At 36.7% G+C, this 13811-nt stretch overlaps 1 protein-coding gene across 9 annotated transcripts in view; it reads right to left on the bottom strand.

The window, feature by feature from the left end:
* LOC120637289 (protein ultraspiracle homolog) overlaps positions 1-13811 on the bottom strand; it is a 55444-nt gene that overhangs the window by 30956 nt on the left and 10677 nt on the right. For 6 of the 9 annotated variants that reach the window (XM_039909051.1, XM_039909050.1, XM_039909054.1 and 3 more), the window contains exon 2: positions 3481-3773. The exons of 2 other annotated variants lie outside the window; for them this stretch is intronic. In XM_039909051.1, coding sequence (XP_039764985.1) covers positions 3481-3667 — 187 coding nt within the window. In that variant the 5' untranslated portion in view covers positions 3668-3773. Of the gene's footprint in view, positions 1-3480; positions 3844-13811 lie in introns of all 9 variants that reach the window. One more of the 9 variants, XM_039909053.1, reaches the window with a different exon arrangement.

The following is a 13811-nucleotide window of genomic DNA, read 5'->3' as shown; positions in this document are numbered from 1 at the left end:
GGGGTTAAGGCCTTAGTCCACCACGTTAGCCCAGTTCGGATTGGTCGACTCCACACACCTTTGAGAACATTATGGGGAACTCTCAGGCATGCAGGATTCCTCACAATCTATTCCTTCGCCGTTAAAGTGACATTTGCATGACTCATGATGGGAAGCATCAGAGAGTGCTTTACGATCGAAATTTTTTCGCCTCATTTCGGCGGCTATTTTTATTATTATAGCCTTGTTAGTTCACGGAATCAAGATTTTTTTTAATTGCTTAAAACACACATAACTTAGATTATGCGTGAATAACTTAGGGCATTCAAACTCAACCCCTGAAAGTGAAGTCGAAGTCCTACACGGTTTTGAATGATTTTTGGTATTGATATCTAACAGCGAACAGGGTATCTAAGCTGAAACATAATTAGCAATGCAGCACTTTGGGGCCCCAACGTACATCGCTTCTTCGAGCTATATGCCCGCCCATTGCTACTTCAGCTTCGCGAATCGTTGATTTATGTCGATAATTCTAGTTCTTCTATGGGTTTCCTAATTTCTGATTTAATTACGTAGGGATACTCATAGCATAGCTCTCCTTACGATTATAATATACGTGTACTCTGTTTGAGATGGGATGTCCTCAAATAACCTTAGCTGGAGTGGCAATGGGCGGGGTATATAGCTAGCTCGAATAACCGATGGAAGTTGAGGTTCCAAGGTGCTGGATTGGCGACACATAATTATAGCAGCGATATTAGACCCTCGACTAGGTGGATGGACCGCATCAAAAAAAGTTGCACAAAGAAACTGGCCAGCGACATGAGACCGTAGAAATGGGACCTCCCTACAAAAGGCCAAAGGCACAAGTGGCGTGCACAGGATTTTAGACCAAAGGCATAAATTAAAAACATGGCAAAAAGTAAAAACTCCTCCGCCATTAAATTTTTGAAGTTATACTACTTTTGGGGCGTTAGGGAAAAATGGTGAGATTAAATTTTTACAAAAAACGACACCATATAGTCATCATTTTAGTTTTTCTAAAAAAGGTTTGACAGTTAACTTTCTATAATTAAAACAATACTTTTTTTCTATTGTTAGTGTAGTTTTTTTTACAAACGTAGAATAAGGCGAAAGATAACATTTTTGAAAAGATTTTTATCTTTTTACGCCAAAGAAGTATAACTTCTAACGCGTGAACATAAGTTAACACAAGTTTATACTGTTGTCAGTTCTTTAGTGCATGAATGAAAAGAACGTCATCGGTTCAGCATGTTTTGACATGATTCTCATGATTCATATTTTTTTACTAGTTTTATTATGTAAATAATTTTCTTATTACATTTTGGTGTAAAGTAAGTTTTAAAAAATAATGAAAACAAGTAGGGTGGTTAACTAGTTACAAGCCGTGGCTGAAGCCTCATGCCAGACTCGACTAGACCCAACTTCATCCTATTATCCTAACCCTATTTATGCCTTACGTCTGGGTAGAGGCCTCCTCTCTCATAGGGGAGGAGAGGGATTTAGAGCTCAGACTCTGATCCGATTACTATGTTTATCACATGTTGATTGTCTCAAGGGTTGTCGTTAGACAGGCGGTCTGTCGAACCACATAATATGCCAAAACCAATAAAACAAGTTCTTCAAAAGGCAAGTTAAGCCGACCCCTTATTATAACGTGGGATAAGCCCAAGAAGATGCCATTTTTGAAACCACGATACAGTTTACTTAGTGTGGAGAGTTGTGGAAAATTATATAAACCGCTATTTTGTAGAGGCGGCCATCTTGGTCCGATTTTCATCAAACATCTTTTTTTTCGGATTGTGTGTAGCTGATTAACCCTAATGATTTTAACAGCGGAACGCGGGCTTGATGGCGAGCCTCGGAATGGGGCTCTGCCAGGAAGAGTTTGAACCCTAGGGCTCGAAGAAGCGAAGGGATCGTCGGCCTGAGGGCGCCTCATGTGAGGCCGAACCTCGGCTCAGGCGACGATTGGAGTGAAAGGGTTACGGACGGTGATTAATCCGCACGCTTCCGAGAACGTGGTGCGAGCCCACGTCCGGTTGACGTTAGAAGTCGGGGACCTCGTCTTCGCCGGCGAAGACGCTGTGCATAGGTTGATTGTGTGTTCTGATAGGGAGCATTGTCAGTAGTAATCTGATCGTCAGGGTCGTGAAGGATATGTTTAGGCCTCCACTTGTTGAGAGTGGCGCTAAGGTTGGGTGAGTAAAAAGAAGCCGCAACTATGAGAGGGTTGGGATGTCGGATAGACTCATCAAACATCGCTAAGAACACTCCCGGCTTCACATTTCAAACGAAATCAAAATGGGTTCATCTGTTCGCGAGCTACGATGCCACAGACAGACACACTCACGCACGCACGCAGACACACACATTGATCTCCGAAGCAAAGGGGTGGAGAACGCCTCTGAGCTAAACCGGATTTTTATACAATACAGGAATCTAACCCAGGACCGATCGATCAGTAGTCAACTGGTCTTTTCTGCATATCGAACCAGCGACCTCCTATGCTACAGGACCGCTGCGCCGCTGCGTCAGAGCGCGACGTCAAACGTAAAGAATAAGCAAAATATGTTCAAGGTGAATTCATACATCAAAGTAAGTTATTTTGTTATTTACGAAATCTAATTACTGTCGACTCTACCTTTAAATTAGAAATCTAATTTATCTGCCAGCTGGCAAATTAAACAAATTTTCGATGTTTTTGAATATGGCTTTTATAATTATTCTTATAGATTTTGTCTATACAGTTTCGCACAAAAATAAAGTAAATAAGAAAAAACTTAATTACTAATATTAAAATGCTTATGCTAGATCCTAATTGAAAACCGTTTTGAGTGGTTTTATTTCAAAGTTAGGTAAGTACATATTACAACTAGAATACTACCAGACTGGACTTGTTGGTAAGGAAAAGATGCCCATACCCTACTTTAATACGTACTATTTTACTGAATGTATTTTCTCAACACTTTTGCCAGGCAGTAAATAATGATACTAGTGTTCCCTAAAACATCAACCGCGTACAACTAGATAAGTACATTTTTGTGCCACACAAACTTAAATTCTACGACCTACCGAATCGCATTGTCCGCACTTTGCTCGACTCTTAGGGCAATAAAATAATGTAAGAATAAGGCTATTAAATGTATAAAATACTTCGTCAAATCCGACCACAAGTTTCAGAGATTCGCGAGTTCAAAGAAACGAAAAAAACAAACTCTACCGGTTTATTAATGGTGTAGATATAGAAATATATCAGTTCTATATCTAATTATCTACTCTAGTTACTACACCTTAATTTACACAAAAACTGTCTGACGGTAAACTATTTAATGCAATCACGCATCCACTTACGACATATATATTTCATTAAAATGGGCAACTCAGAATGCTCAGAATAATTTAATACTATCTTAGAATAATAACGCCTATTCTAATAAAGGTATCTTAGAAAAAACAGAATAGGAATGACGTATTTACATTGCATGTCGATCGAGCAGTCAACGTTGGGCATGCTCGAGGGAGTGCCAAAAGCCTGCAGCATGTTGGTGGTTGGGGCCGGAGACGCTGGCGGCGGCTGCTGCGGCCCCGGAGGCCCTGGCCGCGCCCAGTTTATCAGCGCAGTCACCGACATCGTCGGCTTGTCCTTCTTCGCCACGCTCGACATGGCAACGCACTGGCACCCTCACATCACTACACTACAGTTGCTCTATCCCACACAGCTGTTCAAGTTCACTAACGCAACACTAATTGTAGCTCACAAAGTAACACACCTAATGGATAAACAAAAAAAAAAATTGTTTACAACCGCTAATGCGCATGAGTACGAACCGAAAGTTGCGACTGAAAGTACGCGTTCGTCATAAACACGGGCGGGGACAAAGCAGACGTCGTCGTGACATTGTGATAGCTGTTGTTATTGCACTCGCACACAGAATAGATAATAGTACTACGTAGGCAGTGGGAACTCGTCGCCGCGCCGGCGCAACGATGCTGCCGATATTGCACCGCGTCAACAATGCCCCGCGAGCTCCAGCGCCGAAGGTTAGCTCGTGACTAATGCACGCTTAAATTCAGCAAGCTCGAAATCGACAAAAAATGTACCCGACAACTTCCGCGCGGTTACCGGCATGAAGGTCTTAACTCAACAGGCTCCCCCAAGGTCTGCTTACAATCATACGTGAATAAATCTCATTTTTATGTCGAAAAACTAGTTGCCTTAATCGTTTTTTTTTTTTTTAACAATCGTATCTGTATATGATAAGGAAATGAAATAAATAATTTAGATATTTTATTAGATGTTATAAAAGGTATAATCGAAATAATAATTGACTTGTTAGATGTCGGCCTATGTATCGTTTGTTGCCATTTCTGTAATTAAGTTTTGCTTCACTCATGGACCGAACACCCTGCGCTAGCCTCTACCGATTAATTTTTTCGCTATGTCACTCTGTCGAATTTAACGCTATATATATAATACTCGAACGACTTACTCGTTATTCTACATACAATATGCAATAATAAAAAGAACCAATTATTTATCATTGGGATTGTTTTATACTCTATCAATAAACCTTATAGGGGTAAAATAAGTTAACTTCCATAATTAAAGGTAATCTCTGCACAACTGAATCTAATCCAGAAAATACATATCCTAATCTACACTAAATTATTTGGGCTTCATTTCCAACCTGCGAATTCTTTCTCGCAGTAAAAAATATTCTCTGAGAAAACTACCTGCTAATTCAATTCCCGGTTTGGCCGCCCTCGATTATCTCGTACAAACAGACGATCTTAGAAGCAGAATTTTAGAATATTAAGATGAATATGAGACGATGTATTGACTTCGATGAAATCATTAGATACCAAAGAGTTCTCTTTCTAAGATCACAAAGAAGATGAATGTCATTGGAACATTTGGCAAAGTGGTCCCTCGAAAAACTCGAAAAACTAAAGACAATCAAACGATCACTCCACAAATCACGTAACGAATCGAAATCCTGTGCTTTTGGGAAAGCACCGTGTAAAGCACATGATACCTATGTAGTTTTGTTTTTATGATTTTAACGGCTCACTATAATGAAACTCCGTAAAAAACCTTATTGTTGCTCTCTCAGACGTTAGTATTGTTTGTGAATTCGTTAAAACACTAAAAATAAAAACGTCAACTACGAGTCATCTAGAGCATGAGGGTTTTGTATCTTTGAGAGAAATAGAACTGGTTAGTTGGTGAAATTATTACTATTTTGACATTTTCGACGATAATACTAATACTAACTTATATTATAAAGAGGAAGGATTTTTTTGTTTGAACCAAATAGGCTCCCAAAGTTCTGGATCGATTTTAAGAATTTCTCGCCAAAAGAAAGCTTAACTATCACGAAGTAACATAGGGTATAATTTTTATTCTAAAAATTGGAGATCGTCAAGAAAATCGTTATGATGTAATCCAAAGTAGCAAAATTTAGCCTATAAAATTCATTACTAGGCGTGCGCCGAGGAAACTATTGATGATACATAAAAGTTATATATGACATGATTGAAGTACTCTTTATTACCTAAAAAAAAAGTCCGCGAAGGAGTATATCTAACTATGATAGTTAATTCGCAATAGCAGCTTTTGTGTTCTAAAATTTTATTAAATCACCGGTAGAAACGAAAGTGGGTTACAATTAGTAACGCAGTATAACCTGTTATACAAATAAATAGTTTTTAGTCATCAAGGGTATATAAATATATAGCAGTAAAATAATTTTTAATTCATTCCAATCGGACATTTATTAAGAAGTTATCACGTGTTTACGAAAATTAAGGAGTACACCTAAACTAAACAATTATTTTTACACAGAATTCAGAAAATATATTTATTACAAGAAAAATATATTTAAGTTTATATTTATTAAGAAGAGATATTTTTAAGTTGTACACAACTTGTTGTAGAACTATACCTAAATTGAATGCCACACATCTCCCAAATAAACTGTTAAAAACTCCCAAATAAGATGTTTGTTAAGCAAAACTAACGCGGACGAAGTCGCGGGTTAAGTAATTTACAAAAGCTAGTTAATTACAAACTATGCGGCATTGATAGAACTAAATAGCTGTATGATGAAAGAGAGAAGAAATAAAATATAGAAACGAAGAGTTCCATATTAAGATATCACACTTGAACTAATTTTAACTTTCATTTAAATTACGCCGGCCATTTGAAGTACTTATTTCTGCAATGAAAACTTTTTTTTTCTTTTACAATAATGTTTAACAAACACCTATAATAATTATTCCAAATTACAACATTCCAGTAAGTACCTAAACGTGTTTTTTACTATTTTGGTACGAAACCCTAAATAATCGGTAACCGTGACGTAACTTTTCGCATCCTATTTGATAGAACTAGTAATATACGTACCCTACATAATATAATCATGCGGCCTTGAATCAAATGCGTATACGCCTCCACGTGTATTCGATACACACGTATTTATCATATACACACTGCTACTGACCCTCAACGGAGTCAAATATTACCTACGATTTCATGTTACACAAGGGGATTTATATAAATTACTCAAGTATTCCGAAAATTTTGCTTATCATAAAAGCAATGATGTTATGCTGTTTTAAATAAAGTTAAGGCTTCCTTTGTATTTTAGTAACGCCTACAGTTGTTATTTGATGTTTATTTATATTTTAGTGTTGTGATTTTGAAGAAAAAGAAAGCGCAGACACATTATTTATATTTCCATAGACTATTATTTATATCTAAATTTTTGTTGGTTACCTTTAGGATATTACTGAAATTAAACCATCTTTACGATATAAAGTTGTTTTCGAGATAGCTCTCGTGACAAAATGAATTTAAACATGCATGCACTTCATACATGCACAAAAGCAATGCCTACCCTAAAATTTAAATGTAATTCGTATAAGGAGGATTTTTGCCGTTTTATGCAATTTGCCAGCTGTATGCATAACCTGGTAATAAAACCAGTGCACGTCACTGCAACCCTGATAGGTTTCTAAATCGTTGAGCTTTTCAGTTGAGTTTGAAAATAGAGCTCTAAGATAGCTCTGGTTTTTTATACAGAAGTTCTATTAAAACGTATCCCGCAGAACAAAAAAGAAAAAAAAAATCCCAAATATACTAAAATATTTTATGTATATAAAAAATTTCTAAAATATTTCTACTAAAAACACGGTCCAATATAGAGAAGACGTTAAAGAAAAACATAAAAATAATATTGAGGAGCGATAAAAATTATCTAACGCAAGTTTTTATTCTTTTGTCAAATGGTTCATTTTAAACTGCCTATCGAGTTTCCAAATTCCGTGCGCCCCACTGGTCACGAAAGCCACATGTTATTATTAGGAATCGAAAATTAGTATAAAATTTTTATTTTATTTGTTTGATAGATATTATCGTTGCTATAAACAATTGACACCACATTCACTTTTCACTGCACTTCATCCTTGCCGAAAACATGTAAATGTATTATTGTATAGAAGTTGTCTACGCGGACGCATCGCTCACTCAAGTAGGAGAGAGACAGATGTCGAACGCGGAGGCCGACTGTGCCTCTTTGTCGCTCGTTCCGCACTCTCGCTTGCACTTCAAGCCTTGAATGGAACGCCTCAGAGCGTGGTAACGCCGCATACGTCATGTTTTTTCGTGCGTGCAGCCGGCTCCATCGAATTATAAGACGTTGTCACGTCAAAAAACAAAATAAACACTAGTTGAATATTGCATTTGGTCTTAGAACCGAAAGCATTCTTCTCTAATATGTAATCTAACTTCTTAGTTAAGCTATTTAGGTCTTTTGTCTTTAAAAATTAAAAATCAAAAAACCCCCAACTTTCTATATTGAAGGAGTTGTGAAAAAAATGTTTTGCCATTTTGTGGTGGCGGCCATCTTGGACCGATTTTACGTACGCGACTGAGCATAGCGCCATCTAGTAAGAAACATTGCAGTTCAATGGTCCGTATTAAGGCAGTGAAAGCAGCCTGTCTCTTTCTTTGCAGTTCTTTCATCCATTATTTAAACAATTCAGAATTTTTTTAAAGCTTTTTCAGATATTTAAATATTTCCATTTCCATTTCATGAGCTACCTTTTTATTTTTATTTCATATGTTTTTGCGGGTTGCGATCTGACAATCATAAAATAAGTATGTACTTGCAATCATAATGTAACTAATGGCGCTATTTATCAAACCAACCTTGTCAGGTATCGATTTGCAGATTTGGGTCTACGATGCATTAGCCTTGGCCTAATTAATTTAGGTCAATCAGCAGTTAATCTGCTTGGCTTATGAGAGTACAGTACATGAGCAATTATAAGAAGACGTTAATCAAAGTTTGTAGTGTCTTAATTAGAAATGCGCCGAATAATCGTTTGGTATTCGGCATCATTTCCACTAAAACGATCAAATTATTCGGTTTGGTTGCCGAATATATTTTCGGCAATTATTAATATTCGGCGGTCCAAGAATTTCTGTTAATATTATTTCTGTTAAGTTAATATTATCAATATGTTTGTAATGAAATGCACCTTTGTTTTTTATTTGTAACTTATTCGTGCGATGTTTGAAAACAAAGTAACCTGTGACAACGCTGTGTGTAAAGCGGGTAGCGGATGCAGTACGGCTCGTTCGTCATCTAGCCAACAGCGACATGTAGCGTACCTGAATTTTAACCGAATATTCGATTCGGTAAAGGTTAAACCGAATAATTATCGGTATTCGGTTATTCAGTGAGACCACTATTCGGCGCATCTCTAGTCCTAATAAATGTAAAACATGTGATATTCCGGTTTAAATTTAGCATATTATTACGCTACTTCCCCGTCATGCTACCAACTCGTTCCATGGTTATAAACAGAGCAGCACTTAGCAGGGCATGCAATGAACGTGCTCTATAATCCGCTTTGAGTCCATAAACCTGAGGCAGAGGTGTTAAGCCTCATGTGCCTGGAATTAGAACCTTCTTCAGACCGAACCACAGAAACGCAGCTAGGCGGTTGACGGCCGATTGGCGCAGTGGGCAGCGACCCTGCTTTCTGAGACACTGAACTGGACAATATTTGTGTGATGAACATGAATGTTTTGTAGTGTCTGGGTTTTTATCTCAAATTCAAACTCAAATTCATTTATTTCAAGTAGGCCTACTTTATAAGCGCTTTTGAAACGTGAAGTATGTATGTTTGTAGTGACTCTACCACCGGTTCGGAAAGCAGATTCTACCGAGAAGAGCCGGCAAGAAACTCAGTAGTTGCTCTTTATATATTATAAGTATTTATGTATATTATTCAAAAAAATATTCATCAGTTATCTTAGTACCCATAACACAAGCTACGCTTACTTTGGGACTAGATGGCGATGTGTGTATTGTCGTAGTAAAAAAAAAGTATGGCGGTAATACTTCCACGGACATGCTCTATCACAAAGAGCTCAACTACTACTAACACGAACACGGATGTGATGGATGTTGTGTTTTTCAGTGAATCAATAGAAACAAAAATGAGTAAAACAATACGTTTTTATCAACTTTCATTACGCATATTTATCCCTTATCATATAACCGGATACAATGTGAATAATATGTATGTCAATTCTTTTATAACATTTTAGTGCTAGTTTTAATTACATAATACGTACTATATGATGAGACATTAGGGTTAATAATTTGTGGGGTTAAGTATATGTTTTTACAACATGAATGTTATGGTATATTGCTCGATATATTGGAATTACAAAGGCACGTTTAAAAAATGTGTTATAACACACTTATTACAGTGAGGTCACTTTACAAGCGGGTTGACAGAGTTTGATCCCCGGACCGCACCTCTAACCTTTCGGAGTTATGTGCGTTTCTAATTCAAGGAATTTAAAATATGACCTTCAACTATGAAGGAAAAAACATGAGGTAAGCCCGAGATTTCTCCATAACGTTCTTAAAGGCGTGTGAAGTCTGTCCAATCCAACCAATCCGCACTTGGCCAGCGTGGTGGAGAACGTCCCAAACCTCCTCTATCTGAGGGAGACCCGTGCCCTGTAGTGGGCCGGTAATGGGCCGGTAATTCACGATAAGGATGAGTATACAATTGATCCATTTTTTGGAAGCTCGCCGTACCACTCTCATCTCCCGTAATATAGAATAATGATTGTGGAATTGTAAAATGTTTATTTTGGAAGTGAGCAACTGCTGAGTTACTTGTCAGCTTTTACTCTATAGCATCGGCATTTCGATGGTAGAGTCGCAACAAACAAACAGACTTGGAATTTCAAAAGTGCATAAATTACTTAGGCCCATATTGAATGAATTTGGATTTGTTGTTTTAGCAATGAAAAGTTTAATATAGATTGATAAGTGTAAAAGATTAAAATTAGTGGACAATAAATTGTATACAGCGAAAAAGCAAAGCCAGTTCGATATATTTATATCCAAATTATTTTTCCTTATCACATACTCCCACGTATACGTGAATACTTAATTATCATGGTATATCATATTTAGAGATATAGGTAACTCCGCCTCAAATGTATCCTAAAACGTAATACGTAGATAACGTATTTTCGTATTGGGTCCAAATCACTAAACAAGGTCCGAGCATTATCCCATTTTAACAGAGTAAATATTATTTTCCAATTTTATGACACACCTTTTTACTAGTGATGCCCGAAACTTCGTTTACTGAATATTTCGAATTTCCTGTAAGATGTCGCAACGGAGATTTTTTTTTCATTTTCTAGTAGTAGAAAATGAAAGTTAGCAGTTGACTGTAATTTCACAACAGTAAATTTAATCATACAGTCACGGGCTATAGCGGGTTTTTTTTAACGGGCTAATTTAACTATTCTCGTATCTGAACTCTCAATCGCTTCGAGACACGTCTTTGTCGGCAGGGTGGTAATTAGCCATGGCCGAAACCTACCAGGCCAGACCAGGGGAAATCTGCAGAAATTATAAATTGCCACTGCCAAGGCCTCTGCCCCAGACCCAGACCTCCCATTTAGCCGCCCGGGTTGGTGAGGTCCAGAACTAGCAACACAAAGTTAATCAATTACAATGTTTAAGCCGTGCTAATTTAAGCTGGAATTCGCCATTTACCTTTCCTGCACCTTTCCTGCCTGCCTCAGAGAGCGGGACGGCAACAACCGATATTTTTTCGAAATAGGCACATAATATATTATATTATTTAAAATCCTTTACCTAAGTGTCGATTTTCATATAATCATAGGTAGGATACTATATGTAATCAAAATATATCAATACATCAGTTTGACGGTATTGCCGGTTCAATACTTCATTATTCACGCCCAATACAAAATAACGCATTGAAGCACGACTCGCATCCTTTTATATTTTGTGTACATTACAAGCAAAATATATGTTTGGGCATGAAAGGCACCCAACATACTATCAATTTTCGCGGAATACCAAACATATATAGCGAGAAACATTGACAAGGTAACATTGAAACTGATACGAGGAAAATAAAGTAGTGAAGTGTTCAAACAGAAGTAAGAAATCAATACCTACATTATCTTGCGAGCGCCATTGTTATCGCAATGTAATCATTATATTATGAATTACATGAAAATTTCAGAAGGGACACCCAATAGGACACTCCCCTAACTACAACTAATAAAGAAATAATAATCCCTGCTAATATTATAAATGTCAATGTAAGTTTGTTTGTTACGCTTTCACGCAAAAACTACTTAACCGATCCTCATGAAACTTTGTACACATATTCTTGGAAGTGTTAGTAGTAATATAGGATACTTTTTATCCCGACATTAAGCTAGGCTCCTTTGGGAGAGGGGATGAGTGTTTGACGATTTGACACCATAACTCCGACAAATTATAACCGATTTAAATAATTATTTTTGTACTGTAGAGGTTATAATATGTGTTTAATTTTGCCCAAACTGTGGTTGGAGATAGAGGGCAGAACTCCTCATCGGACGGCAGCAAACCCCTCATTTAAGGCATAGCGATACTGAATACTTTATTTTTTTTTAAATGTACAACTAAATTTAATGCTACATCAAAAAACAAAATCAAACGCAGACAAAGTCGCGGGCAACAGCTAATTTATTATAATTTTATCGTTTATTTCAGTTTTCATAAAGAAAGTCACCTAAAATTTATAAATGTCGACCATAATTAATTATAATGACTCGACATCACATTTAGACGCATATATTATGCATGTACGTGTGAACGTGTGCGTGTATTATTATTTTCTATTGCCATAGACACAGCATCTTAGGGCCACAGAATAAGTTATCCTTTTCGACCTTTAAAGATCATCAAAACACCAGCTCTGTTTATACACAGCAAATGTTAAGTTATCACTTTTTTCTCTAAAAGTTTTTATCCCAGGCAACAAAATTGTTGAATAAAAGTTATTTAATATCATGAATACTCTAAACGGTACCACCTTTACAACTTGCCTATGAGCTGGCAATTTTTAATTTTTAACGTGGAAATTGAGAGCATCGTCTGTCTCTTTCATTAATATGGGTAGGTATATATCGGTAATATCGCTTTATTTTACTGCTGGCCACATCTAACCGCTAAAAAAATATTTCATAAACACATTACTACTAATCTATGCACTTCATTCATTTCATTTTTCTGTCGCATTAAGACTTAATCAGTTCAATCTTAATCAGTTAATAATATCATCCCTAATGTTAAAAAAGAACTTAATGATAACGAGCACCCTTTTTAACGCTTATATACTAGCTGGGAGATATATACGTTTTCCAAGTCTACAACGCGACGTTTATCCGATCCACCGGTAATTGAACGATTGCTTTTGTTTTTTTTAATGATTGAATTCTTTCACCGATGCCAGGGGTCCCCAACTATTTGTCTTATAGACCACTTGCCTTGTTTTTCGGCTTTGGAATTTGGATAGACTCCTTGCAAAAATAGAACTTTTACATACTCTTCAACTTGAACTGTGTGTTAGACAGCATATATACCTAGTGAGACTTCGAATCATTAAAAAACTCTAACGGCAGTATTTTTATAAAACATCTTAGACTTTTACCTATAGTACACCTTACTAATATTATAAATGCGAAAGTGTGTGTCCTTTGTTTATTCGTTTGTCCTTGCTTACAATGCCCTGCCCAAGCAAAGAAGAGAAGAGATAGTTCAAAGGACGGAGAGTAACGTAGTCTTCTTTTTATCACTGGAACGCACGGGCTTTGTAAAAAACTGTATAAACATGGACGAAGAACTCAATCAGCAGCTAGTACCTTATAATTTGAAGCTACTTTACTAAACGTTTACTTACTACTGGAACCAAAGCCTATTTTTTATAACGCACACTAATCTCTTAATTTTTGTAACGATTTGTACCTCATCATTCATGTTACTAAATGAGCTGAGATTAAACGAGAATGCACTTTCGTTTTACTTTCCTCGCGATAAACATGAACGCATCGCGTACGTGCAAACTGCAGCGTTGCATGTAAAGCAGAACTTGTAGCTTCACATCGAGCGAATGTGATCTCGAGCGACCTTGACTTGACGCCGCCAGCTACAATTAATGACTACGACAATAGTAACATCTCGCTCACACCTTACCACACTGACACACACACCGAAGAACTAAACTTTCATTTTTAATACATTTTCTAACATTATTTAGTAGAAAACAAAATTTACCAACGAAGAGCGCGGTCCCATATCTCCATTTATTTCATTAAATTCCATGGAATTAATATATCTATTTAATTATTTTTTTCGGAAAAAATATATTCATTGATTGCCTTAATTTGTACGGAATATATA

The sequence above is a fragment of the Pararge aegeria genome, chromosome 3 (assembly GCF_905163445.1).
Source record: "Pararge aegeria chromosome 3, ilParAegt1.1, whole genome shotgun sequence".
NCBI classification, from domain to species: domain Eukaryota; kingdom Metazoa; phylum Arthropoda; class Insecta; order Lepidoptera; family Nymphalidae; genus Pararge; species Pararge aegeria.
Note: the sequence above shows the minus strand (reverse complement) of the source record. Positions and strands in the feature narration are given on the sequence as shown.